General features: G+C 67.6%; 9 protein-coding genes across 9 annotated transcripts; 5 read left to right on the plus strand and 4 right to left on the minus strand.

Annotated features, from left to right (window-relative positions):
* Positions 1-8: 8 nt before the first annotated feature.
* Positions 9-1335, minus strand: FA09DRAFT_329397 (hypothetical protein). Its single transcript, XM_025742164.1, has 5 exons — positions 1180-1335; positions 836-1026; positions 446-721; positions 241-393; positions 9-181 (listed from the first exon to the last, which is right to left on the minus strand). The coding sequence occupies exons 1-5, from the start codon at positions 1298-1300 to the stop codon at positions 53-55; spliced, it is 870 nt and encodes a 289-aa protein (XP_025599204.1). The 5' UTR covers positions 1301-1335; the 3' UTR covers positions 9-52.
* A 126-nt stretch (positions 1336-1461) lies between these two features.
* FA09DRAFT_360069 (hypothetical protein) lies at positions 1462-2610 on the plus strand. Its single transcript, XM_025745190.1, has 3 exons — positions 1462-2201; positions 2255-2426; positions 2484-2610. Exons 1-3 carry the CDS (start codon positions 1606-1608, stop codon positions 2583-2585), a joined length of 870 nt encoding a protein of 289 aa, XP_025599205.1. The 5' UTR covers positions 1462-1605; the 3' UTR covers positions 2586-2610.
* On the minus strand, positions 2574-5788 carry FA09DRAFT_329399 (HCP-like protein). Its single transcript, XM_025742165.1, has 5 exons — positions 4541-5788; positions 4069-4471; positions 3567-4012; positions 2924-3508; positions 2574-2855 (listed from the first exon to the last, which is right to left on the minus strand). The coding sequence occupies exons 1-5, from the start codon at positions 5372-5374 to the stop codon at positions 2829-2831; spliced, it is 2295 nt and encodes a 764-aa protein (XP_025599206.1). The 5' UTR covers positions 5375-5788; the 3' UTR covers positions 2574-2828.
* A 1556-nt stretch (positions 5789-7344) lies between these two features.
* Positions 7345-9111, minus strand: FA09DRAFT_281901 (hypothetical protein; the record flags this gene model as incomplete). The annotated part of the gene is made up of 4 exons (XM_025739819.1): positions 7345-7438; positions 7520-8079; positions 8125-8502; positions 8566-9111. Coding segments are annotated over 4 exons (1578 nt in total), but the record flags the coding sequence as incomplete, so codon positions are not given.
* Positions 9112-12995: 3884 nt separating this feature from the next.
* Positions 12996-13710, plus strand: FA09DRAFT_329402 (putative 40s ribosomal protein s20). Its single transcript, XM_025742166.1, has 4 exons — positions 12996-13127; positions 13193-13222; positions 13275-13474; positions 13621-13710. Exons 1-4 carry the CDS (start codon positions 13040-13042, stop codon positions 13672-13674), a joined length of 372 nt encoding a protein of 123 aa, XP_025599208.1. The 5' UTR covers positions 12996-13039; the 3' UTR covers positions 13675-13710.
* A 281-nt stretch (positions 13711-13991) lies between these two features.
* FA09DRAFT_329404 (hypothetical protein) lies at positions 13992-15021 on the plus strand. Its single transcript, XM_025742167.1, has 4 exons — positions 13992-14203; positions 14264-14366; positions 14431-14540; positions 14597-15021. The coding sequence occupies exons 1-4, from the start codon at positions 14091-14093 to the stop codon at positions 14709-14711; spliced, it is 441 nt and encodes a 146-aa protein (XP_025599209.1). The 5' UTR covers positions 13992-14090; the 3' UTR covers positions 14712-15021.
* A 514-nt stretch (positions 15022-15535) lies between these two features.
* On the plus strand, positions 15536-18876 carry FA09DRAFT_345791 (hypothetical protein). The gene is made up of 4 exons (XM_025744717.1): positions 15536-16551; positions 16607-17481; positions 17546-17789; positions 17842-18876. The coding sequence occupies exons 1-4, from the start codon at positions 15680-15682 to the stop codon at positions 18794-18796; spliced, it is 2946 nt and encodes a 981-aa protein (XP_025599210.1). The 5' UTR covers positions 15536-15679; the 3' UTR covers positions 18797-18876.
* Positions 18877-18883: 7 nt separating this feature from the next.
* Positions 18884-20296, plus strand: FA09DRAFT_259175 (S-adenosyl-L-methionine-dependent methyltransferase). Its single transcript, XM_025739731.1, has 5 exons — positions 18884-19465; positions 19519-19669; positions 19734-19855; positions 19909-20217; positions 20281-20296. The coding sequence occupies exons 1-4, from the start codon at positions 19073-19075 to the stop codon at positions 20062-20064; spliced, it is 822 nt and encodes a 273-aa protein (XP_025599211.1). The 5' UTR covers positions 18884-19072; the 3' UTR covers positions 20065-20217; positions 20281-20296.
* Positions 20259-23625, minus strand: FA09DRAFT_360076 (hypothetical protein; the record flags this gene model as incomplete). Its single annotated transcript, XM_025745191.1, has 5 exons — positions 20259-20768; positions 20828-20995; positions 21052-21159; positions 21210-22097; positions 22153-23625. 5 exons carry the CDS (start codon positions 23623-23625, stop codon positions 20259-20261), a joined length of 3147 nt encoding a protein of 1048 aa, XP_025599212.1.
* Positions 23626-24166: the final 541 nt, after the last annotated feature.

The following is a 24166-nucleotide window of genomic DNA, read 5'->3' on the forward strand; positions in this document are numbered from 1 at the left end:
TCAGACTGAACGGCGCACGCATCCATTGCTCTCTCCAGCCGCTGGCGAAGCACTATTGACTCCCGTCAATCATCGTCGGCGCACCCCGAGCATCCTCCTCTCGTGTCTCAAAGCCCGTCTTGACGGCGCGGGCGGCGACGAGATGCATGTCGGCGCACGCCTGCTGCAGCATGGTGATCGCCTGGAGAGGAACTGCGTCAGCATTCTGGCGCGACCTGCTCCACGCTCGAGCAGACGCACCGCGTCGCTCTCGTCCGGCGTCAGGTCGCCCGCCATCTCGATCGACGTAATGGCGCCAAGGGCAGGCATGCTGCAGAGACGCGCCGAGGCGCGAGCCTGCACGGCATCGGCGCGTGTCGGGTCGAGTAGCATCGTGCCCTTGCGGTCCAGTATCTGTGATGGACGGTCAGATCGGTGCGGCAGTCAAGGCTCCCCCCAGGCTCACCAGCGAAGCACCAACCACCAGGCCCCACATCTCAATGCCCGCATCTGCCAGCGCTACACTGGCCGCCGTGGCCGCCGCAGGCAGCAGTGCATCGTCAATGTCGCTGGCGCCTGCAGCAGCACCTTCGGCGCCTGCCTGTGCCAGCAACATCGAGCCGGCATCGGCCTCGAGGATCGTCACGTAGATGTCGACGCTGGCCTTTGGGAGCAGCCGTAGCCGCAAAGAGGGAAGCAGAGCAGAGCGGAGAGCGAGAGATAGCGATGGCGACTCGACGTCCTGTAGGAAGTGGAAGTGTCAGGATCCTCGCACACCACAACCTGGGTCTTGCTGCCCTCGTTGTGCTCTTGTTCTACAGCAGCACCGGGCTCGCCGTCTCAGCAAGCAACTCACCTTTCCAGGCCGCCTCCGCTGCCCAGCAATAGCAAAGGGCGCCACGCGCACCTCGCACACCACGTCTGCCTTCTGGCTGTACGCCTTCTGCCGCGCCTGGCGTGGGCCATACACGGCGGCGGCGAGCTTGAGGCCGCCGGCCTCGAGGTAGGCCGAGCCGTTTGCCTGCGGGATGAGCGCGGACTTGATGACTGAGGGCGGGGAGTGTGAGTGCATGGCGGGACCAGGCAGCCAGCAGCGCCAGCTGTGGACATCAGAGCAGCATGAGGGCTCGGACTGCTGCCGGTGTCGCTGGCAGGGACGCCCAAGGAGCAGCGCTGGAAGCAGCAGGCCGTGCTACGCACAGAGTGGACGCGCCGCAGTGGGAGCACGGCTGCGCGGCGCGATGGGTGCGGCAGGCATGAAGAGCGGCGGCATCGTCTCGGGTCCGTTGGCGCGCCGGCGGTCGAGATTTGCGTGTGCCATGCTGAAGGCGGGAAGGCGAACGGCTGAAGGTGTGGTGGGAGAAAGCAAGGGCGGTGCAGCCTCTCGAGGTGGAGAAGCGGCGCGCACTCGGCCGAGATAAATGTGCCGCGAAGGCTGCGACAGCTTGCTGCTGCTGCCCGAGCTTCTTGCTCCCAACGACGACGACAGCAACAGCCATACCTACGCCCGGACCTGCGCGGTCACCTCGACTCGAGACACTGCTCCTCCGCCAGTCCTTTGCTTTTGCGTACTACACCGCTCCCCATCGCCTCGCGACCCTTCTCCTCCGCCCTCTCGCCGGCGCCATGTCCCGGCCGCTGCTGGCCTCACGGCCGCTGACGCTTTCGCTGGCGCCGCTGCCGCACGCCGACGGCTCTGCCATCTTTGCCAGCGGGCCGCTCTCCGTGCTCGCTGCGCTTGCCGGCCCGTCGGAGGTGCGCATCCGCGACGAGCTCAGCGATGCCGCGACGCTCGTCGTGCTCCACACGCCGCTCCTCGCACCCGCCGCGCTGCCGTCGACGGCGCTCGGCGCAGCCCTGCACGCCGCACTCGCCGCCGTTGTGCGCCGCGAGCTACTGCCGCGTACGCTGCTGCAGCTCAGCGTGCACGCCCTCTCGCTGCCGCCGCCGCCGCCGCTCAGTGCGTCGCGGCCGCCACGCCATGCGCCGCCGCTGCCGCCGTCGCATCCCGATGCGCGCATCCAGGCGCCCGAGGTCGCCGCCTGCCTCAATGCCGCCATGCTGGCACTCCTGGATGCCGGCACCGAGTGCACTGCTACCCTTGCCGCTGCCTGCGTGGCCGTGCTGCCTGCGGCAAAGGCACGCAGCTTGCGCGCTGCAAAGCACTGGCGTGCCGGCGAGGAGGACCAGGCCGAGGATGAGGAGATGGAGGATGAGGAGAGGTGAGTGCGCCGGCGCAGCTCGTAGTCTTCCTGCGCTGATTGATGCTCGCCAGCCATGCTCTGCTGCTGGATCCGACACCGCACGAGCTGCTCTATGCACACAGCACGCACGTCTTCGCCTTTGCCTTCTCCGGCCGCGACGCCTCGGCAGCCGCCGACGACAGCACAGGGCAGACGGCAGCACTCGTCTTTACACGCAGCGAGGGAGCAGTAGACTGGGCCGAGGTGAGTGCGGCGCGCTGCGTCCCTGCCGCGAAGTCTGACTCGCGCGCCCACGAACAGTACAAGGAGGTCCTGGCGCTGGCACGGAAGGCAGCGTCGGACGTGCAACGAGAGATGCGCGCCGCCATGCAGCGGCATATCATCGGCGAGAGCAGCAAATGACAGCCTCGTCATTCGGCGATCAGAGCGAGCGTCCGTGTGATGTATGACTATAGCGCGATGCACCACTGCCGAACGGGAAGGAGGGGTCGCGCGGAGCTGGGAAGCGGGACGCGGCCAGGGAGGCCTGGCGCAGCGTGGGGTATGCGAGGCGTGGGGAAACGGAGCGGGAGTGTCTGGGAGACAGAGTCGAGGTATCGAGGACGCGGCAGACGGGCGTGCTGGGCCCTTGCTTGCGGATGGGATCTAGCAGATGACGCAGTCTTTCTCGTTCTGCAGTTGGAGCCGACGATTCAGTCGATGCCCTGGCAGATGCGCTCACGTCCTGCGCAGTCACTCACCTCGGCCTTCTTCTGCGCAAAGCCCATCTCTTGGAAGCTCTCGTACACCTTCGCAGGCGGGCCTTTCGCCGCCGCCGACGAGCCCGAGCCGCCCGACGCAGTAGACGCCGCGCCGCTCGGCGGTGCTGCTGCCGGCGCAGGCGTGGGTGCGCCCGACGGTGCGGGTCGTCCTTGCGCCGGCGCCGGCGGCGGGTTGAGGCTGGCGCGCCTGGCACCCGAGTGGGGCGGCGTGGCGTACGTCTCTTGCAGAGCATAGCCCTGCCGCTGTCCCGGCGGCGCCGGCGAGGGCGCACGCGCTGCCTCGCTGCGCCGGCCGGCCTCTCTGCGCGGTCCGCCAGCCGTCTCTTCGACGAGGCGCATCGTCTTCTTGCGCGAGAGATCGTTCCGGCCGCCCATGTCTTGCAGGCCTGCGCGCGGCTTCTGCCCGCGTCCGGCGCGGTCCGACAGCTGCTTGGCCTCGGTGCGCTTGCGCACGAGCTTGACGTCCAGCTGTGCCTCGTGTTCGCGCCGCGAGAGCGCAGCTGGCGCTGGTCCGTGCAGTGCGTCGAGACGCTCCTGTGCATCAGGGTTGCCGTGGGCAGCAGCCTAAGCAAATCGCAGGTTATCAGCGACGTACACACCGAGGAGGCACGCGGCAACTCACCTTTCTGTACCACTTGCGCGAGAGCTCGAGCTCCTTGTCGCAGCCGACGCCGACCTCGTAGTAGTAGGCGAGGGCGAACTCGGCGCTGGCGAGACCCTTGCGCGCGGCCTTCTCGGCGAAGGTGAACGCGAGCTCCTCGTTCTTGTCAAAGCAGCCCTCGGCGCCGCACAGGAACCATTTGCTGAGTGCCATGTCCGCCTCAATCTCGCCGCCCTGGCTGGCCAGGCTATAGTACTGCACGGAGAGGAGCGGGTCGAAGGGACACTCGAGCTGCGCATACTCGTACGCCCAGCCGCATTTGTACTGCGCCGGCGCGAAGTTGAGAAACGCGGAACGCTCGATGCGCCGCCGTGCCTCGGACTCGAGCGAGACGGGTGCGCGCGGGTTCTCCGGATCAGGCGAGGCAATCAAGAGATGGCCCGGCACCTCGACGTGCGAGAACTCGCCTGAGTAAGGCTGGCGGTCAGCACAAGCACAGCGCAGAGAGTCTCGCGGCACGCACCGGCGAGCAGCATGCCGTAGATGTAGGCTGGCTGCGGCGTGTCGAGGTCGGCAGCGTCGGCCGCCTGGCGCAGCAGAGCCACTGCGCGCCCGTGGTCCGCCCGCATGCCGAGCTGTCCGAGCAAGTTGGCCATGCCAAGGCGGTACACAGAGCCCACGTCTCTGGCATTGACGCCGCGCTCGTACGCATCAATGGCACGCGCCGTGTCGCCGAGCACCTCGTAGTCGCGCCCGATGCGGAACCAGCTGGCAGCGAAGCCCATGCGCGCCGAGAGCTCAAAGTCGGAGAAGGCCGCCTTGAGGTTCTTGCGGAAGTGCGACGGCAGAGCGCCACTCGCTTGCAGGTCGCCGCGCAGGTATAGCGCCTCGACGTCGGGAGGCGATGCCGAAGCCCGACGCACGATCTGGCAGGGCAAGAGTCAGATTATGTGAGAGCCTGGGGCGCGAAGCGAGCTCCGATCACCAGCACTCACCAGCGCAACCGCCTCATCCAGCCAGCGCGCAACACTGGCATCGACGTGCTTGTTCTCCTTGCGCTCGACGAAGCGCACCACGTCCTTGGCCCAGGCCAGGCGGCGCCGGTCATCGCCACTGGCGAGGGCCTTCTCTCTGCTCGCTGCCAGCGACGTTGGGTCGGACAGCGGCACATTGAGCGCCGGAGCTGCACTAGGAGCCGGCGCTGGCGAAGGCGCCCTGTTGCGCGCCGAGCTCTCGCTTGCTGAGGCGCGTCGGTCGCCATGGCCCGCTCCACGGCCCGGCGAGAGGCTGAGGCCGCTGAAGTTGGGCATGCCTCCTTGTGCGTGTGCGTGCTGCGCGTGCTGCGGCATCGGCATTGGCATGCTCTCCGAGTGCGGCATGGAGTATGGTCGATTGCTCTGCGGCGGTGCGGCGTAGTTGGGGCCTGGCGGCGGCGCTGCCGACGAGGGCCGGTTGGGCATCTGCTGCTGCTGCAGGCCGCCGTAGTGCTGAGGCCCGCCGGGCATGGGAAAGTGGCCTGGCGGCGCTGGGCTGGGCATGCGGGCGCCAGGCATCGGCGGCGGCGGGTGCACGAACTGGCCGGGCACGAAGGAGGCGCGTGCCGGCTGCGGCGCCATCATGGGCTGCGGGTACTGCTGCTGCTGCGAGGGCGGCATCGGCATGCCCGACGGCACACGCGAGGCCCGCAGCTGCTGCTCGCGCTGCAGGGCGCCTGGCGGGTGCGGCGGCAGCGGCGGTGCTCCACTGGCTCGCCGTGCGACGGGCGGAAAGGGCCCGGCGTTGTCGCCGAAGCCCATCGGCAGCGGCGGCAGGACTGGCGGGCGCGACATGGCGGCGGTGGGCGCAGGCGGCAGGAGCGCCGGCGTGCGGAGAGGCCGCGCTGGAGGGCGTGGAGGAGAAGAGGCGCGGCGGAGAGGCGGGAGTGTGGTGCGAGACTGCGGCGTGTGCGGCGTTCGAGATGGTGGAGCTGGGCGGAGACGGGCGCTGGCTTGGACGCCGATCTCTTATGCGAGAGCAGCGTGCGGTGCGAGTGGAGCAGAGAGCAGCAGGCGCAGTGCGGGGCGGCTGCCGGCTGTACGCGGACCTCGCTCTGCGGCGCGGCAAGGCACGCCTCGAGCTTGGCGCCGACACAGCCTCAAGTACCTCGTACAGCCGCCTCGCTCCGTGTTGCCGTGCAAAGAGCTCTCGGCGCCGTCGTTCCGTCGAGCTGGTGCTGATGCGCCTTCTGACAGAGGTTGGTGTCGTCTGCGCTGCGGCAGGTTCTCAAGCAGCTTGCGGCAAGGAGACGGGCGGTGATGGAGGTGAGAACAGCGCAGCGACCCTCCGAAACTCGACGGTCTGTCCCTCTTCGCGCCCAAGCCGTCGCTGCGGACCGCGTCGAGTGAGCTTCTCATGCTCTGATGCTCCAGCCAGCCATAGCCCGCAGCCCAGCGATGCAACGGCCGGGCGTGGCGCAGCGGCAGCGGCTGGGCCAAGTGCAGGAACACGGGCACGCTACCGCCAGGGTTCTGCTGCACCATGGCACCACCAAACGCATCCTCGTGCGGCTAGCTTGACGACTGCAGCTCGACGTTGGATGCAGCGGCCAGGCGAGCCTGCATTCTGGATGTCGCTGGTGCTGAGGCTGCCACAGCGACGATCTGTGCGCTGGAGATCTCTGCGGCTCGCCGCTAAGGCGTGCACGTCGCAGCGGCCGCTGGCGCTGGCGTGGACCGTCCAGCGTGCTGCCTCGTCCGCCGCAGCACCACGATGGGCGCTTGTGAACGTGCGCAGCGCAGAGAGCAGTCGGCGCTCCGGTCCGACGCTGACACCCGTCAGCTTGAAGCTCAGGCTAAAGCACAGCGAGATTGAGAGACGCAATCGGTCATTTCAGCGAGGCCACAGCGGGGGGACGGGGCTAGGCTGGATGGGGGTGAGCACGGATGGGGTGGCACAGCGTATATGATACACAGAGGGGCGGGCCAGATGGCGCAGCGCTATGGCGCGGTGCCGGTGCGTACGGGTGTGTCGGGGCAAGGTAAGTGGGCAGCGTGAAGAGGGGGCGCTGCGAGCGTGTTTGCCGGGTGTGCGAGCGCTGCGAGCAGCGCCCTATAGAGAGTGGAGTGCGCCGGTGCGAGTATGACCGGCGAGGGGTAGAGAGGGAGCGTGGAGACTGCACAATTAGGATCAAAGGGTAGAGAGAATCAACGTCGGACGGACGGCTCGGATGCGAGGAGTGAGAAGGCCGAGTGACTGGAGACGAGCGTGACGGACGAGCGACCTGGAAGCGACGACGGAGCGAGCGGTGACGGGGTTACAGCCTGGAGAGACGGGAGCGTTGATGAACGGGCGACGGAGCGCCGGAGGCAAGGGACTGGTGGCCAGGTGGCAGCCACCTGGCGAGCATGACGGCCGAAGCCGCCGTGGTGGCGACGCAGCGCCACACAGCTTAGTGCTGCTTGATGCTGGCAAGCGTCGGCACGTGGTCCTGCTCGGCGCTTCCGTCGCTCGGCACGCTTGTTGCCTCCGTCTCGTCGCTGGCGTCTCCGCTGTCTCCCGAGCCGAGCCGACCGTTGCTGCTCGACGGCATCGAGGATGAGCTGCGCGACGACGTCGTCTCGGTGCCGCTGCTCATCGAGCTATTGCTGTTGCTGTTGTTGGGCTTGGCCAGCATGCTCTTGCTCGGCGAGCGCTGCATCGTCTTGCTCAGCGCCGACTTACTCGGCGTGTGCGCCGGGTGCACCGTCAGCGGCGGGCGCTGCGGGCCGCCAGGCGTCGCCGGGTGGTGGTGGCCATGGTCCGCCGCGCGGCGGCGCTGGCGCACCTCCTCGCGCAGGCGCTTGTTGGCGTTCTTCAGCTGGTGGAGCTCGAAGACCCACGAGCTGCTGCGGTACGTCGAGAGCTCGGCAAAGACGCTGCCGACGCCCGGCTCGCCGCTCTTGGGCACGGCGCCCGTCTCGTGCGCCTCGCCGCCGGCACCATGCGATGTCGTCGACATGGCCGCGTCGAGACGCGTCGTGGCGAGCGGATGCCGCACGTTGCTCTGCAGGTCGGACTTGCTCATGTCGAGGCGCTGCGTGTGCACGAAGACGGCCGGCTGCTCCTGGCAGCCGGCGAGTGGCGTCGAGGGGTAGAAGGTCGAGAGCACCGAGATGCTCTCACCGCCGACACCGTCGCTCATCTCGTGCGGCACGACGCTGACGCCGTGGCCGCGGAGCGAGGCGAGGATCGTCTCGAAGGCCTCGGGGTTCGCGACGCGGCGCATGTGGCGGCCCGACATCGCAGAGCCCGTGGCGCCGACGCCCAGCACGTCGCTGGGGTGGCCCGTCGTGCTGAGGTAGAGGCCGTCCATCGACACCTTGGCCCAGAAGCTCGGCGTCGAGGCGCAGTCGAGGCTGCGCTTGGCGTTCTCCCACGGCAGGTCGTACACGGGACGCGCACGGCCGGTGGAGATGACGACCTTGCGGCCCTTGCCCTGCTCGAGGTGGAGCTTGCCGACATTCTCGACCCATGCGTGGCCGAGGCTCTTGTGGCGCATGCGCATCATGAGATTCACCTGCGGGCCAGACTGGCCAGCGCCACCCTTGGTGAGCGGGTTGACGGTGCCCTCGGTGCGTGCCGAGTGTCGGGCCGCTGCAGCGATGCTCGCGTTGCTCGTCGAGTCCTTGAGCTCGCGGAACACGGGCACGACGTCGGACGGGTGGCAGAACTCGCTGATGGACTTGCCCACGAGCTCCTCGGGCTTGTAGCCGAGGATGCGCTCGACGGACGGCGAGACGTACAGGAACGTGCCCTTGAGCGAGAGCACGTGGATGATGTCGTGCGAGTTCTCGAGCAGCATCTGCGCCCACTGCGACGTCTCGCTGCTGCCGTTGCCGATGATGTCGGCCAGCTCCTGCGCCTGCATCGCCTTGCGGCTGGCCTCCGTCACGACGGGCGCCTCGGGCACCGGCGGGCGGAGCTGCTGGCGGGCGTGCTGCTGGTACTGCTGGCCGTGCATGAACGACATGGCCGACTGGTCGCGCTGCGAGAAGTCGTCGACGCTCGAGGCGAGGGTCTCGGCGCGGCTGTAGTTCACGTGGTACGTGCCATCGGGCTTGCGCTCGACGATGGCGCCGGGCACCTCGACGAGGTCGACCTGGAAGCCGATGAGCAGCACCGGCGGCGCCTCGCCGTTCGGGCCGCTGCCGCCCCAGGTGATCGGGACGACGGTGACGAGGTTGATGAACGGCGAGCCATCCTTGCGGTAGTTGATGAGCGTCGTCTGGCATTCCTTCATGGCGAGGCAGTGCTTCTTGAGGTGGCGCACGGCTCGGCTGTCCGTGTGGACGCGCTCGGCGCCGGCCGTGACGTGGCCACCGGGCGACTGCAGGAAGCGACAGTTGCGGCCGAGCACCTCGTGCCGCTCGTAGCCCGTGAGCTGGACAAACGAGTTGGAGCAGTAGATGATCGGCTGGTCGACCTGGCTGGCATCGACGACGGTGAAGGCGCACGAGAGATCGATGGGGCCGATGTTGATGCGCGGGTTCGGACGGTTGGCGATGCGCGTGAGTGCTCCGATGAGGTCAAAGCCCGACGTCGAGTACAGGTTGCTGGTCGCACGCCTGTTCTCGAGCACGTTGCCAAAGTCGCCGGCGAAGACGTGACCGCTGGTGGAGCTGGGCGGCGACTCGTCGAGCGAGACGTTCTCGGGCGACGCGGCGACCGCAGACGGAGGCTGCGTGCCGTCGTTGCCATGGTGCACGTCGACGGTGCCGGCGTTCGACGTCGTGCGAGTCTTCTTAACACGCTTGCGGCCGCTGACGACAGGGTTGACGGTCTGCTCGCCCGAGTCGGCCGACGACGTGGACGTCGTCTTGGTGGCAGCAGTCTGACGGCGCGACAGGCGACGACGCTCCTGGATGGTGAGGCTTGGACGGGAGCAGTCCGAGCCCTCCTTGGACGAGGAGACGCCCGTGGACGAGGTCATCATGGTCGGCCGCGTCGCACGGAGCGACTGGCTGAGCGGCACGGTCGGCGAGCTGTGCATGCCGAGCGCCGTGCGTCCCGGTGCACCGCGGCTGGCACTGGCGACCTCGGCGGCCGTGGGCAGCCACTGGCGCAGAAGCGTCGAGTGGTGCGCCGCGATGCGCGCACGGTAGTCGGCGGGCAGCGGCACCACGGGGCGGCCGTCGTTTGTCAGCGTGGCCGGCTGCACCATGTTGCTGAGCTCGCTCATGCCGGGCGGCGCGTACGACATGGCCTGGTCGAATGGCGCACCGTTGGCGACACCGGCCGAACGGCTGGCCCACTCGTCGAGCAGGCCGCCGGCGTTGCCAGAGAACGACTGCACCGGCGCGCTGGCATCGAGGCCTGCGAAGACGCTGTTGAGGGCGCCCGAGGAGACGTACGAGTCCTGCGGACGCGACATGGTGCTGTGCATGTCGACGTCGCCGAGCGTGCCCGACGGTGCAAAGCCGTCGAGCAGCGTCTCGCTGATCGAGCGGTGCATGTCGGCGGCCGGCGGACCGTCGGCGTTGGTGCCGTCGCCCCACGGGCGCGGATTCTCGCCTGCCGCAGCAGGAGAGTTGATGAAGGCGGCAAAATCAAAAGTGGAGTCCATGGTGGGCACTTGCAGAGTTTGGTGTAGCGATAGTCGGACACCGGGGTAAACGCGAGGCGTTTGAAACTCCAGAAACAAGCGTTGGGCGATGGACGGAGTAGAAGGACTGAGTCGAGTCGGGTCGAGACGTTACGGAGCGAAAGGGCCGAGAAGAGGGCCGAGAAGAGGGGACGGAAGTATCGAAGAGACGACGGAAGAGAGGGCGACCTTAGCGATAACCTGGAGGGCAGTGTCAGCATGCAGTCGAGACATGAGGGAAGTGATCGAACGGAGCCACACTGCGAGAAGGGCGACGTCGAGGCAGTGGGCTTCGGACGCGCACCATCGTGACCTGCGCAAGCCATCCACGCGTGGTAGCACTGGCGCATGGTGCACACCGCGCGGGGACCATCCGACGACGACGAACGGTCCAGAAAATCAACAAGAGCCCGAAGAGACCGCAGGAAGGCCGCACGAGGCGCGGCTGTGCGTGGCAGAGGCGTGGCGCGGTGTGCGAGGTGCATCGGCACCATGAGGACCCTACCTGCCAGCCGAGACCGCCATGCACCAGTGTGTCCGTCGCAAACCGTGCATCCCGGCCGTATGCACCACACAAACCACCTCAGATGCCTGTTGAGACCGTCTGACCTCGCTCAACAGCTCTCAACAGCATCCCGAGGTCGCCAACGCGTCTGTCCGGGCCCGCTTTTGCTCGCGCGCATTTCTTCGCCTCTTCTCTTCTCTTTCCAGCCCACTGCGCCCTACTAAGCCTGCACTACTCACGGAAGGTCTTTTGGAACGGGCCACGGAACTACGGAACCAAGATGGGCGCACCAGGCGTGCGAGAGCCGTATGTGCTGTATGTGCTGTCGCAGCAAGTACGGGCGAGTCAAGAGCGCGCGGGCTGTTGACTAGAGCGGCGTAGAGAGTGCTTCGACGGAGAGTTCAGGCGACCAGAAGCTGGGGAGAAGAGCTAGGTCGAGCGGGAGAGGACGGGAACGGGACGCGGACGACTGCAAAATGCCAGAGCGATATCGGCTGGCGGGAGCAACGAGGTCCTTGTCGGGTGTGCGCGCTGCGAGTGTGCGCGGCGAGGTGCGAGGTGCAGAGCAGCGGCCTGCGTGTGACGGCAGACGGGTGCTCTGAGGTGTGGGTGTGCAAGTGGGTGCGAGTGTTGGAGGTGCGCGGAGCGATATCGGTCGCGACTTGGTGTGTGATGGTGGTGGTGTGGCAGCGTGCGCGGCGCGCTGGCGACGACGACGACGCGCGCTGCGGCTACTGGCTGCGCACGCGGCCTCGGCGAGGCACGGCAGCAGCGCAGGCACGCCCGCAGCAGAGCGTGCGCGCCGAGCACGCAGCGAGCGCTGTGGCGAGAAATCCGAGGCCGCTGCTCCGATGCCTCGTCAGCATGGCGCCGCAGCCGGCGTGCGATGCCGGCCAAGCGCGGTCACATCACGCTGGTGGCGTGCAGCGGTCAGCTGCGCACACTGCTGCCACGCCTTCCTCTGCCTCCTCCGCGCTGAACCCTGAGTGCTTTCGTACACTGCTTGCGCGCCGCGACGAGGCATCCGGCCACGGACGCCCCACAGTTCCTGCGCGCACACGGGCTGCGCGCCACGCACGGGCAGGGCAGCAGTGTCGCGACGAGGATTGGACCCTGCACCCTGAAGACCACGCGGGCGGCCGGCCTTCGATTCTTGTGTTCGCTGAATACAACGCGGCCCTGGGGTGCGCCGGAGCGGTTGCCGAAATGACGCAGCGGCCGCAGCACCGCGCAGCGCGGACTCCGCGCCGGCTCCGAGCGCTTGGCTGGCGAGGCGGCGCGAGTTGAGGCGCTGCTGCGGCGTGTGCTGCGAGGCGATGCTGGACATGCTCAACAGCCACGCCGTGCGCGCGATGACGAGCGGCACTTTCGCAGAGGAGCTGCGCAGGGCCGAGGATAGCCTAAAGGCCGAAGCAACGCCAAATGAATCTCGAGACACAGGCGCAGGAGAGGCACGCAGCCGGAGGGCGGCACCCTCGGCCCTGCTGCTGCGCCCCCGCTCCCGCACAGGGGCAGTGCCAACATACAGCGAGCTGACCTCTCCTTCCCAACCGATGCCGACTCGCTCCAACTCGCGTTCACCCTCTTTGGCGGCTGTGGCGGCTGGTGCGCCACACCTCGCCGCAGCTGCCCAGCAAGCGACGTCTGGCACGGGGAGAGGCCACGTTCGCGACGCGTCGGCAGGCCCACGACGCGACGCGGAGGGGCCAAGCGCTCTCGAGCCGCCTCTTCTCTCGCCGGCGATGCTTCACTCTATCGAAATCTGGGGCTGCGAGAAGGGCGCGATTTAGAGACGGGCCTCGACTGTCTCGTGGTACAGGATCAGGCTGGCTGCTGCTGCGAGTGTCCCTGCTGCGTGTGAGCTGCGTGGCTGGGCTGCTGCTCCGCTCGCCTGGAAATGGCGGCGAGCCGTACCTTGCTCTACCTGTCAAACTCAGACGCGTGGAACTGCGTTGCCGATGCAGAAGCAGCGCAGCACAGCAGCACAGGCAGCACAGCGCAGCCGTGCAGGCGCCGGGCCGGCAGCGCGCCGCGATACCACACCCTCAGTCGTCGCCGGCTCGGAAAATTAGCTCGACTCTGCGGCAGCGTGACGCACGTCGCACAAAGCACGCTCCGAGAGAGGAGCTGCTGCAAGCGCCAAAGCAGGAGGGCCGCTGCGCTGCTGTGAGCGTAGGCCTCGCCAGCGCTCGCGGGGGCTGACGCGGCAGCCTCGTGGCGGCGAGCTGCGCGGCTTCGCGGGAGTCGCGCGCTTGAGTCACGTGCTGCTCTCGAGGTTCGCCCTCTGCGCCGCCGCGCCGATTCGCCCGCCTCGCTGCGCCGCGCCTCTCCCTTCCCCTCCCCCCTCACGCAAGTATCTCACCCTCCCCCGGTCACCGCTGGCTTAACAAGATGTCTGCAAGCTACGTCGCCGGAAAGGACAAGGACGTCGACGCCTCGGCGCCGTCGGCCAAGATCCACAAGATCCGCATCACGCTCAGTGCGTGTGATGCTGCGATGGCGTGTGGTGGCTGCAAGACTGACCCTGGTGCTCTCCTCGTGCAGCGTCGCGCAACGTGAAGAACCTCGAGAAGGGTGAGTCGCCCGTGCAGCACTGCAGCAGACATTGGCTGACCATTCCGGCCAGTCTGCAACGACCTCGTGTCGCGCTCCAAGGACAAGCAGCTGCGCGTCAAGGGCCCCGTGCGCCTGCCCACCAAGGTGCTCACCCACACGACGCGCAAGTCGCCGTGCGGTGAGGGCTCCAAGACGTGGGACCGCTTCGAGATGCGCATCCACAAGCGCCTCATCGACCTGCACAGCCCCTCGGAGATTGTCAAGCAGATCGTGAGTTTGCGGTGTGGCACGAGGAGGGGCGGGCTACTGGCGGGCGGCGGGCAGCTGGGCGAACGAGCTTTGGGCAGGGCAGGAGAAGCGCACAAGGGGAGAGACCTTTCAGGCTCGTGAACACCGCTGACACCTCATGTCTGCAGACCTCCATCTCCCTCGAGCCGGGAGTTGAGGTCGAGGTCACTGTCGCCGCCTAAGCGTGCGCGCCAGCCAACCCCTCTTCTGTTCGCACGTGCAGCTCTCTGCGATCATGCAGAAATGCGAATCTGTGAATCTCTCTTTGCGTGCTGCGTCGGTGATGCGTGAGCGATGTGTGCGAGTGCTGCTGTCCGTGAACGTGGTTGTGCGGGCTGGAGCGCCATGGCACAGCTACATCGTTGGCGACGAGGGCATAGCATAGAGCGCGCTGCGTCGTCATTGTCGCCTGTTCTCGCTTGAAGCTCGCCGGCGAAGCAGACCACCCATCAACGTGCTCGCATGAGGCGGGTCTCCGGCATCCGGCTGCGCGCTGCCGGACGCGCCAATGAGCGGGTGCGGGATATGCTCCGCGCGCGGGCCAGATTGCGGGGTGCTTCCTTCCTCATCACGACAACGACAGCTCTGCACGCCCAGGATGCCCTTGCTGGTGCTCACACTGACGCCCGCGCTGCGTCGCCAAGTCGACGCAGCGCAGTTCTGCAACGACTTTGCCCAGGCGGCGGCTCGCGTTGCTGGACGGCAGAAGAAGTGGGTTGCCGAGAGACGGGCGTCTGTGGCTGCATGCCGGATGACTGACGGACACTGCAGGTTCATCTTCATCAAGCTGGCTGAGGGAGAGCTGTCATTCGGCGGCCAACTCGCAGAGCGTGCCTGGCTCTTGGAGTTTGTTGCCGCTGAGATCGTCACGGAGGTGAGCCTGATGTGCGCCCGTGACGTCGACACGTTGAGCTGAGCACGGTCGCCGATGTCTACAGGACAGGACAGCAGCGATGTCGCGTGGCCTGTTCGAGTTTCTCGGATCCGCGCTGGGCACATCAATCGAGCAGGGCGTCATCGAGTTCCGGCCGCTGCAGCCCTGGGCTTCGTGAGTCGAGCGTCAGGACGACCGCGAGACGCGCTGACGAGCTCCTGCCCCCTCAGTGGCACGATGGGCATGACGTACGCCGAGCTGGAGCCGCAGCTGCGTGAGCGGGCGGCACAGCGACGGGCAGAGCGAGAGGGCCAGGACGACAAGCCAAGAGGCAGCAAGCTGTGAGAGGCGAGCCGTCCCGATGTCCCTCTTGCTTCCTCTACCTCGCGATGTGTGCTCCGGCATACGCAAGACTCGTCGCGGCGCAAGGCTCTGTATACCTTCAAACGGCCATTAGCTCCGACCGGCTCAGCTTCGTGCCCTGTCTCTGTCACCTCAGCGCTGTGTTGCTCGTGTCGCGCGGCCGTCGCTGCTCGACGTTGTTCCTGCCCCGATGCGCCCTTTTTCGCGCCCTCTGTCACTTCGCTGCGACAGTTGCAATCAAGACAGACCTACTGACCTGAGTAGGGCCATGAGATGTAATGTCAGGCGCTCCCATCGTGACAGGCAGCCGACAGCTGCGGGCAAGCAGCAGGACGTCGTGGACCACGCATGCGGACGCATGAGCGCGGGAGCAGGCGCGTCGTGCCCGACGAGGCAGCATCGGGATCGCTTCCGGCAGCGCCTGTTGCTGGCCGCCGTCCCGACTCAGGAAGCGACCGCAGCAGCAGCAGCCCTTCTGTTACTCTACTCGTGTGCAGCACAGGGCATGTCTGCTCAGCAGCAGCCGCTCTGCGCCCGCTGGCACGATGTGACGGCGTGTGTGCTGCCAGCCAGCCTGCAGCCTGCAGGGGCGGTGGCCGCGTCTGCCGATGCTCGGCCTCTCGAGCTCGCGGAGCTCGCCGCGCTCCGGCGGCTGTCGTTGTACCGCGGCGGCGCGCGCCCCGCGCAGCGCAGCAGGAGAGCAGCAGCACGCACAAGGCACGGCTCCGCAACGGCACCGATTTGCCTTTCAGCCCTTCAGGGCCCTCTCAGCCGATCCCGCGGCCGTCGGGCGCTGCTCTTGATGCAGCGTGCCCGCGTCTGGCGCTGTCAGCGCGACGCGCCGCGACGGGAGCGCCGGCATCTCGTGCCATTCGTGCGCCTCCTCGCAGCGCCGTCCTTCCTCACCGCCACACCCACGCCTCCTCCGCGCGAGCCCCTCCTCGGCGCACATGACCTCTCCGGCGCCGGCCAGCGCACCCAGCGCGCCCGGCGCGTCGCTGCGCAAGCGCGGCCATGCGCGCCGCACCTGCCTCGAGTGCCGCGCCAAGCGCACGCGCTGCGACCTGCCCGACGCCAACGTGCCCTTCTCCAACGTCGCGCTGCCGCCGGAGCGCATGTGCCACCGCTGCAAGATGCTCGGCGTCAGCTGCATCGTCAGCGAGGACGGCCTGAAGCGCAAGAAGCCGGCTGATGCCGCCGCGGCGGGCGACGAGAGCCTCGATGCCAGCACGAGTGCCAGCGGCAGCGCGCCGCCGCCGCCGCGCAAGGCGCCCGGCTCGGCCAAGAAGGCTCGCACATCCACCGATGCCAAGGCGGCGGAGCGGCGCGTGCCTGGCCCGGGATCGGCCACGTCTCCTCAGGGCCCAGCTGCGGCGCTCGGCGACGGCGCGAGCAACTACAACGGCGCGCTGTGGAGCCGCAACTTCAGCCTCTTCCAGGACCTGCCAGCGCAGAGCGAGCACGAGGCGCTCGACTCGCCGCGCTCCAATGGCCACACCCGCGGCCACAGCAGCCTCACGCAGGGCGGCGAGGCGGGCTCGTATGCCGGCGCCTCGGGCTCGGGTCAGCTCGGCCACTACAACGACAACAACTCGCCGAGCGACGCCTCGCCTGCCGCGACGCACGACGGCGCGCCGCTGCTGCAGCAGGAGAAACTGAAGAGCGCAGGTCTCTTTGCGCGCAGGCCGTTTGCTCTCCTCAGTGAGCTGCTGCTGCACCACCAGGGCTTCGCGGAGGGCATCAGCAGTGTCGGCAGCAAGACGTGCCCGCGAGACGTGTTGGATGTGGTGGATGCGCGCACGGCCGAGGTCATTGAAGCACGGTGAGCAGCGTTGGCCTGGCATTCGCGGCGTAGCGTGTCTGACACGCATTCCCAGTGCACTGCCCCACTTGCTCTACTTCCCTGCCCTGCCGACACTCAAGGAGCTGCGCCGCAGCTACAGCAAGGCGGCGACGCTCTCCGCCGGCCTCCTCCTCTCCACGCTCTACCTGCTGTCGCTGCCCGTCTCGCTCGCCGGCTCCCTCTCGCCGCCTCTGCACGCCCTCGTGGCGCGTGACGCCGCGTCAGTGCTGTCCTCTGCGCCGCGCGACCTGCGCGCCGTCGCAGCGCTCGAGCTGCTGGCAGCACACCTGCCGATGGCCCTCTCGCAAGCCCCGCCCGCTCGCGGCTCGCTGCGACGGCCCGGCGCACGCTTCTCCGGCGAAGGCTTCCTGTCGACTGCGATTACAATCGCCATGGCGCTCGGCCTCGACGACGCGCCGCGAGATGTGCTGCGCCTGCGCGAGCGTCTCTCGCGCCTGCACTCTAGCGAGACGGCCCTGCGGGAGGCTCTCGAGAACGACCTGCGCGGCGCTGAGGAGGATGCGACGCAGTGGTACTCTCTGCACGTCCTGCGCTGCCACTCCGCCTGGTCCGATCCATGCGTCCGCTGTCCGCCGATCGCATCGCCTGGCATTCAGGTCGCCTCGATTCTCACAGAGTGCGGGCGGGTGCCAGAGGACAGTGCCGAGTCTGCGGAGCTGCGCTTTGCCGGACGGACTGGCCTGGCGTGCCGCCTCACGCAGCTCGAGGCTGTGCATGCCTCCTGGCAGAACGTCAATGAGGAGACCGCGCGGGCCGAGCACGAAGTGTTCGAGGCGCGGCAGGCTGGACGACGCCCTCACCGAGAGTACTCGAGCGTCGTCGGCGATGCGCTCACCGCCTTCACCAAGATCGCGGACCGACTAGACGCGGATCGATCGCGCCGCATGCGTGAGTAATCTTGACGGAGTGGCCTTGCACAACGCACTCGGAGCTGACAGGCCTCGCTCTTCAGTCCCGCTTCGCTCGCATCCGCTCGTTGACCGGCTCATCGACTGGATCGAGATGGAGGTCAACCTGGCCAAGGCGCTGCTGCTGAACCACGGCTTTACGCGCGTGCTGCTGGGCCCCGACGGCTGGCACCACATCCCGCCAGAGACGCGGCGCCGCATGACGCAGTCCGAGGTCAACGCTGTCCGCATCATCGCCAGCATTCGCGACACGCCGACGATCCTGCAGTTTGCGCAGGTGTGGGGCACGTGAGTGGCACGCACGTCGCGAACGCGACACCCAGACTGACACCACATGCAGCCAAGGACAGGACACCAACGAGAAGGCGCTCGTCGCTCTGCTGGGTTGCTGTGCTCCCTTCAAGCGCGGCAATCTGAAGCGCGGTGCAGGCGGCGATGCGTTGGCGCACACCGTCGGGCTGCCAGTGCTTCTCATGTGCGCCGCCGCCGTCGACACTGCCAAGTCGTGCACCGAGTCGCAGGCGGCGACGATCGTCGGCTGGCGCAGCACGAGCCCGCGACACGACAGCCTGGTGGTCATCATGCGCCAGGTCGAGGCGTGCATGCACGATGCAGTCTCGCACGGCGACGGCAGTGCGCCGAGTATCGAGGCCCGCGTGCGCGAGGGCAACCTGCTCGCCACGAGCGGCATCCTCGTCGGCTCCATGGCCAACGCGATGGAGGAGTGGAAGAGCATCCTCTCGCGGCGCAAGCATCTGCGTGCCGACTCGCCGCCGCCGGAGCACTCTGCAGTGTCGGCGATGCTCGAGCTCGGTGGCGGCTCGGCGCAGGCAGCCGAGCCGAAGCAGCAAGGCCAGGCGGATCAGCCGCCTGCACCCTATCAACAGCCCGCAGCGCACTACAACTACCAATCGCCACAGCAGTATGCCATTCCGCCACCTCACGCGCCACAGTACCCGCCCATGACGGCCCCGCCACCGCATCAGGCCGGTCCGTACCCGCCGCCGCAGTTCGAGCCTCACATGCAACACGCGGCTCCGCAGCAGCAGCCGCAGCAGCTCCAGCAGACGCAACCGCAACAGCAGCAGCAGCAACAGCTCTTCGCACAGCCGTCGGCGACGTCGAGCAGTGTTGAAATGATGCTGGGCGATCTGCTCGGCGGCCATGCGCCCGACTGGGCCACGCTGCTCACCGAGCCCGAGCCGTCGGCCAGCCACTCGGCGTGGCACCCTGCCTGGGCGCCGCAGCCGCCGCAGCCGCCGCCGAGCAGCAGTGCTGCTGGACCGCATGCCTGAGCCTCCTTGTACTTGTCTCTCTCTCTTTCCCGCTCGTACCCCGTCGTCTGTCACCCACGCAATGCTACCCTTCATACCTGGACGCTGGGCGAGATCGCACTCGGACTGAAGGCGCGCCTGGCGGGAGCAAGGGCACCGCCGCGGCGCGCCGTTGCCCGCTGGAGATACCGCGGCTCCCCGCACTCGCTCGGCTTGGCCTCACGAGCGCGACCCAAACGCGCGAGCCTTTCCTCCCGTCCACATCCACAACCGGCCCTCGCTCTTCACGACTCTTGCATGCTCCTTGCTGCACACGCGAGCATCAAATCAGCCATTCGAACGGGCCTCCGCTCCACCGCTACCTCGCGCGTCATGTCCTCTGGCGCCTCCACGTCCGCCTCGCTGCCGCCGGGCGTCGAGAAACTGCGCTCGCTGCTCAACGGCGCGCACTCGTCGCAGAGCTGGGACGCCGCCTGGAAGGCGGGTTTGACGCCGTGGGACAAGGGCGCCGCGCAGCCCGCGCTTGTAGCAACGCTCGACGATGAGCAGCTTGGCGCCCTGCTGCCGCGCTCCGGCCGCGCTGCAGTGCCGGGCATGGGAAGGGGCTTCGATGCCGAGCTGCTGGCGCGCCGTGGCCTGCATGTGACCGGTGTGGACATCAGCGAGACGGCCGTCGAGGAAGCACGCAAGGTGAGTGACTTGGAGACCGCGCGCTCGCCCGGACTCATGCTGGCGCTTCGCAGTGGCTCGATGCGCAGCCGTCAGACGCCGCACACGAGCGCATCACGCTGCGCGCCGCCGACTGGTTCGCAATGCAGCCGGTCGCCGATGACGCCGAAGAGGGGCCCACAACCTCGAGTCGCTTCGACCTGTGCTACGACTACACGTTCTTCTGTGAGCGGCGATCGCTGCCTTCGACTGCACCCGCAGCACGCTGACCGGCCGCGCGGCGTGCCAGGCGCACTGCCGTCGACGCTGCACGACAAGTGGGCGCAGGCCTACACACGCCTGATCAAGCCGGGCGGCAAGCTGCTGGCGCTCGTGTATCCGATCCAGGGAGACCGGCCAGGCGGACCACCCGTGAGTTCCTCTCGGTGTCCTCCGCTGACTACAGGCTCATCGCTGCGCTGCAGTACTCGGTCGACCCGGAGCGCTACAAGCAGCTGCTCTCGCCCGCCTTTGAGCTGGAGCACCAGGCGCCGCCGCTCGTGCGCGGCCAGGACCGCGAGGAGGGTCTCGAGCAGATCATGATCTGGCGGCGCAAGGCCGACACGCCGTCAGCGCTGTGAACTATGGTTGTTGTGACGGCGAGATCTGGTGAAGGTAGGGTGACGCGTGTGCGGGAACGAAGACGTGACGTGTGTACAGAACGTGGTGAGAGGTATGAGAGCGGATGCAGGTTCACGGGCGGTGTCGCTCAGTCTTCTGCCGGTGAGGCTCTGGTGAGTGCTAGACAGGCAGCCCGGGCGGACGCACCCTCACCTCAGTTGCCGCGGCGGTGCGAGCCCTTCTTGCTTCCCTTGCTGCGTCTCTCGGACGTGTGCTCGGGCGACTTGGCCGTGCGGTTGGCCGCGACGCCGGAAGGGCCAAGCGCCGGGCTGGCCGAGCGAGACTTGGAGCGGGACTCGACCTTGAGCTCGTGCTGGCGCGCATCGGATGCGCGAGACTGCGGTGCTGAGGCCTCTGCCTTGGCGCGGGACTCTTGCTTGCTCCGCAGCTTGGTGTCCAAGCCAGCCTTCGCTTGGCCTCCCGGACGGCTTGGAGGGACTGGCGAGAGGGAGCGCGCCGCCGCAGCGGCTCCCTTGGGCGGGATCGAGGTCGGCTGCGCCGCGGAAAGAGAGGCCTTTGGAAGTGCAGCGGCGGAAGCGCTGGCGCGCTGGTCTTGACCCAAAGCGATCGGCGGCGGAATGATCGCAGGCCGACGCAGCGCTTGGCCCCAGATTGGCGGAGTGATGGCGAGCGAGCGGCGCAGGTTCAGTGGCTTGAGGTACTCCTGCTCGGACGAGTCCGGTGTGAGCGCACGTCCTGCCAGGTCCGCGCCGAGACACGTACCTTTGCAATGGCAAGGACGTACTCTGCCGTGCCCATGGCAGTGTCGTACGTCTGCAGGCTCTTGAGGCGCGAGACTTCCGCTTGAGCGAGGCCGTAGAGCGACATGAAGCGGTTGCGCAGCTCGATGCCCAGGGCTCCGGCAGTCCACTGCAAAGGCACACGGAGGGTCTGCGGTGGCGTGTCAGCGCACTCAGTCACAGGGAGCATCGCAAGGCTCAACTCACAGCAGGCCACGCGACGACAAATGCACCCAGCAGAGACTCGGCGATGACGAGAAATGCCTTGTCGTGGACCACATCGTCCTTCATTGGGTGGAAGGGAGGCACAAGACGCTGAGGAGAGGAGTTAGCAAGGGGCGAGCCACTAGCGTTGCGCTGCTCACCACAAAGGTCGAGAGCAGAGACAAGCGCATCGGGTCATAGCACCACACTGGCACGGCGCCATGATCGGTCAGCCTGCGATGTGCAGCCATCTCCGAGCCGGCAAGGCGTAGCACGGTGATCTGCATCTGCGCTGAGAGAGAGACCAGCGGAGCAGCGGCGAGCTGGTCAACTGCAGAGGCGCCGGGCAGCATCGCGTTGAGCAAGTCGACGCGGCGCGACGCCTGATCGCCCTTGAGACGGATGGGCAGGCAGACGGCAGTGGCGAAGCAGGCAGGCGAGGGCATCTTCGGGCTGGCGTTGGTGGCCAGCTTCGCATCGGCTGTCGCGACGCCGCGCTGGCCAGCAGTTGATGCTGTCTGTTGCGCAACAGGCGGCAGCGAAACGGGCGCGACCTGACACCCCAGCAGCGCGAGTCGCATCGAGTCGTCCGTCATCTTGCACACCATCTGCTGTGCAGCGTGCAACTGCTCTTCTTCCTTTGCGTCCAACCGAGCGCTGCTCGATCCTGCGTCGAAGATGACCTTCAGTGCCGCCAGCTGCGTCGCCATGCGCTGGGCGAGGTCGGGCTCCGCAGAGAATTGGAGCCACTGAGCTGTACAGCTCTCGAGAAGGGCACCGGCGGCGGCGATGCTGCTGGCGAAGAGCTGCTCTTGAGCGACGAAGCTCAGCACGCTTGTGCGACAATGCGGCTCGACCAGGTTTGATGCGGCGACGTCGCACATCGTCTTGGGCCACGCTTCGAGATGCCTGCCGAGACTCGCCCGGACGTGCGGCAGCTCATCATCCGGAAGGCTGAGCAGCTGGAACAGAACATCGCAGCTGGAAGCGCGGAGACTCGGCACGACCTCGGAGAGTGTGAACATCAGCTCGATTCCGGCCTTGCGTCCCTGAGAGGCAATGGTCAGCTAGTTGCTGGTGCCCTGTAGCGGCAGAGCAGCTCACCGAACGATACTCGGACTCGCTCAGATCCCATACTACGTCTCGCGTGGCTTCACGGTCCTCCTCGGCAAGATCAGGACGCACAGCCTTGAGCAGAATGCGCGCGTTCTGAATGCGCTCGTCGATGGATGTGCTCTCTTGCGCGCGCAAGAGCAGCTCGCTGAAGGACGGCGGCTCTGGCGCTGCCGGCGCATTCTGATCATGATGCGAGGCGGAAGCGACGACATGTGCCTGCGTGCTCATGTTGTCGTTGATCGACGATGCACCGGGAGGAGCCTGTGCACTTGAGCTCAGCTGCTGTTTCGACCGCGCAGAAGGTGTACCTTCGAACGGAGAGGCGAGCCCTTGCACTGGCGCCATTCCTGCTTTGACAGTGCTAGTCTCGGGCTCATCGACGCGCTCGTGCGAGCCGCTCGCGAACGAACTCCTGCCCGACGCCGAGCTGTGCGTTGCTGTGCTGATCCTGTGCTCCAGGTCCTCAAAAGCCTCGAGCAGACGTGCATGGTGCGCCGTCGGCTTGCCTTGAGCAGGCGTCACGCTCGGCAGGCTCGCCGCCGCCTGGAAACGCTCCGGGTGCAGACTAGGAGTCGATTGGTGAGTAGGCAGGCCGAACTCAGCCTTGATCGGAGAGCGAGGCGCAGCCGTGCTGCTACGAGGCTCGCGCTGGCGGGGCTCCTCTCGCTCTGCGCCGCTGCGGCGCGAGCTGCTGCGAGCGGTGCATGGGCTCTCGCGTCGAGCGGTCGGACTCTGGCGCCGAGGACTGCGCTCTGAAGAAGATGGCCGAGTGCGGCGCCGCTTGTGCTGGTGGTCGAAGGACGGTGACGGACTCCGAGCAGCGCCGCGCGCCTCAGAAGACTCGCCGGCGCCGTACTCGAGACGCTCGTGCTTGAGCGACGTACTGGCGCTCACTCGGCCACGCTGCACCGATGCGGCTCGGTCAGCCTCAGCTGAGGCCATCGACCGGGTTAGCACTGGAGGACGGCCTGCGTCGATCGGACCAGGTGCATACGCGATGCTGCCATCGCTGTTGCGGCGCGGCTCGTGGGCGACATCCGCGACGTACGCCTCGTATGCGTCTGCGCGGCCCGTGCCGGCGTACCAGCGGTGCTGGCGGTCGTGCTCATACTCGCGCTCGTGGCGGACAGCGTGCTCGGAGCGCGATGCAACGTACGTGCTGCCCGACGAGTGCGTCGAGCGGCGCTCGTGGCCGTCGTGCGCATACCGGCCCGACATCGAGAGCAGCGGCGAGTGCACGAGCGACGAGCGCGTCGCAGAGGTGCGGCCGTAGCTTGACCTGCTGCCGCGTGTCTCGGGCGAGGGCACACGTGGGCGAGGTGGCAGCTCGGCACGCTGCCGGCTCTCGCGGGCCTCGTGAGACGACATGCCGCTGCGCACCGGCGTGGCCAGCGAGGAGCGGGAGGTGCGCTCGTCGAATGGCGGCGGTCCAGCGCGGGATGAGGGTGAGGGGAGCGACATCTGGGGTCGCGGCGATGACACGAAGCCAGGAGGACGAGACATGGTAGTGCGGGCTCAGGACTCTGGCGGGAGTGGCGGCGAGGAGGTGGTGGTGGGACGGAGTAGCAGGCGACAGCAGCGGCCCCGGCGCTGGCTCCAGCAGCACGCCGCAGCTGCCGACTCGCGACTGCGACAAGGCCGAGGTGTTCAGTCTGTACCTGCCTCATCTCACGTCCGGTGAGGCCGCGAGCGGTGCTCATCTTCGCATGCCGCCGTCCATCGTTTCCGCGCGGAGCGGCGCTGCCCCTGAGCTGAGAGCGCAGCGAGCGGCGGCCGGGGGAGTGCCACTTGGCGGGACAGCAGGGGCAGGTCGCCGTGTGTTGATGCAGAGCATGCGCTCGGCGTCGTTGCCTGTTGACAGGGCGTGCTTTGCGCGGTGTTGACGGCCTGCTGACTCTTACTCTGACTTGCCCGATCGAGCCGGGACAGCGCTGCGCAGGGGAACGGCGTCGCGTCGCCTCGAATCGCGCCCACGCGCGACGCGCCCGCCGCCGTCGGAGCA

Source organism: Tilletiopsis washingtonensis (assembly GCF_003144115.1).
Source record: "Tilletiopsis washingtonensis strain MCA 4186 unplaced genomic scaffold FA09scaffold_8, whole genome shotgun sequence".
NCBI lineage: Eukaryota > Fungi > Basidiomycota > Exobasidiomycetes > Entylomatales > Tilletiopsis > Tilletiopsis washingtonensis.

Coding starts and splice junctions, on each gene's coding strand:
- FA09DRAFT_329399 (XM_025742165.1), bottom strand. CDS start 5,374: ATGTCGCGCCCGCCAGTCCTGCCGCCGCTGCCGATGGGCTTCGGCGAC. Junction 4,472..4,540: donor TGGATGAGGCGGTTGCGCTG/GTGAGTGCTGGT, acceptor TTGCCCTGCCAG/ATCGTGCGTCGGGCTTCGGC. Junction 3,509..3,566: donor CGCGCAAGTGGTACAGAAAG/GTGAGTTGCCGC, acceptor CGATTTGCTTAG/GCTGCTGCCCACGGCAACCC.
- FA09DRAFT_259175 (XM_025739731.1), top strand. CDS start 19,073: ATGCTCCTTGCTGCACACGCGAGCATCAAATCAGCCATTCGAACGGGC. Junction 19,670..19,733: donor CTACGACTACACGTTCTTCT/GTGAGCGGCGAT, acceptor GCGGCGTGCCAG/GCGCACTGCCGTCGACGCTG. Junction 19,856..19,908: donor ACCGGCCAGGCGGACCACCC/GTGAGTTCCTCT, acceptor GCTGCGCTGCAG/TACTCGGTCGACCCGGAGCG.
- FA09DRAFT_329402 (XM_025742166.1), top strand. CDS start 13,040: ATGTCTGCAAGCTACGTCGCCGGAAAGGACAAGGACGTCGACGCCTCG. Junction 13,223..13,274: donor CGTGAAGAACCTCGAGAAGG/GTGAGTCGCCCG, acceptor CATTCCGGCCAG/TCTGCAACGACCTCGTGTCG. Junction 13,475..13,620: donor CGGAGATTGTCAAGCAGATC/GTGAGTTTGCGG, acceptor TCATGTCTGCAG/ACCTCCATCTCCCTCGAGCC.
- FA09DRAFT_345791 (XM_025744717.1), top strand. CDS start 15,680: ATGACCTCTCCGGCGCCGGCCAGCGCACCCAGCGCGCCCGGCGCGTCG. Junction 16,552..16,606: donor GCCGAGGTCATTGAAGCACG/GTGAGCAGCGTT, acceptor ACGCATTCCCAG/TGCACTGCCCCACTTGCTCT. Junction 17,482..17,545: donor GGATCGATCGCGCCGCATGC/GTGAGTAATCTT, acceptor CTCGCTCTTCAG/TCCCGCTTCGCTCGCATCCG.
- FA09DRAFT_360069 (XM_025745190.1), top strand. CDS start 1,606: ATGTCCCGGCCGCTGCTGGCCTCACGGCCGCTGACGCTTTCGCTGGCG. Junction 2,202..2,254: donor GAGATGGAGGATGAGGAGAG/GTGAGTGCGCCG, acceptor GATGCTCGCCAG/CCATGCTCTGCTGCTGGATC. Junction 2,427..2,483: donor GAGCAGTAGACTGGGCCGAG/GTGAGTGCGGCG, acceptor GCCCACGAACAG/TACAAGGAGGTCCTGGCGCT.
- FA09DRAFT_329404 (XM_025742167.1), top strand. CDS start 14,091: ATGCCCTTGCTGGTGCTCACACTGACGCCCGCGCTGCGTCGCCAAGTC. Junction 14,204..14,263: donor GTTGCTGGACGGCAGAAGAA/GTGGGTTGCCGA, acceptor CGGACACTGCAG/GTTCATCTTCATCAAGCTGG. Junction 14,367..14,430: donor CCGCTGAGATCGTCACGGAG/GTGAGCCTGATG, acceptor CGATGTCTACAG/GACAGGACAGCAGCGATGTC.
- FA09DRAFT_329397 (XM_025742164.1), bottom strand. CDS start 1,300: ATGGCACACGCAAATCTCGACCGCCGGCGCGCCAACGGACCCGAGACG. Junction 722..835: donor AGCGGAGGCGGCCTGGAAAG/GTGAGTTGCTTG, acceptor CACTTCCTACAG/GACGTCGAGTCGCCATCGCT. Junction 394..445: donor TGGTGGTTGGTGCTTCGCTG/GTGAGCCTGGGG, acceptor CGTCCATCACAG/ATACTGGACCGCAAGGGCAC.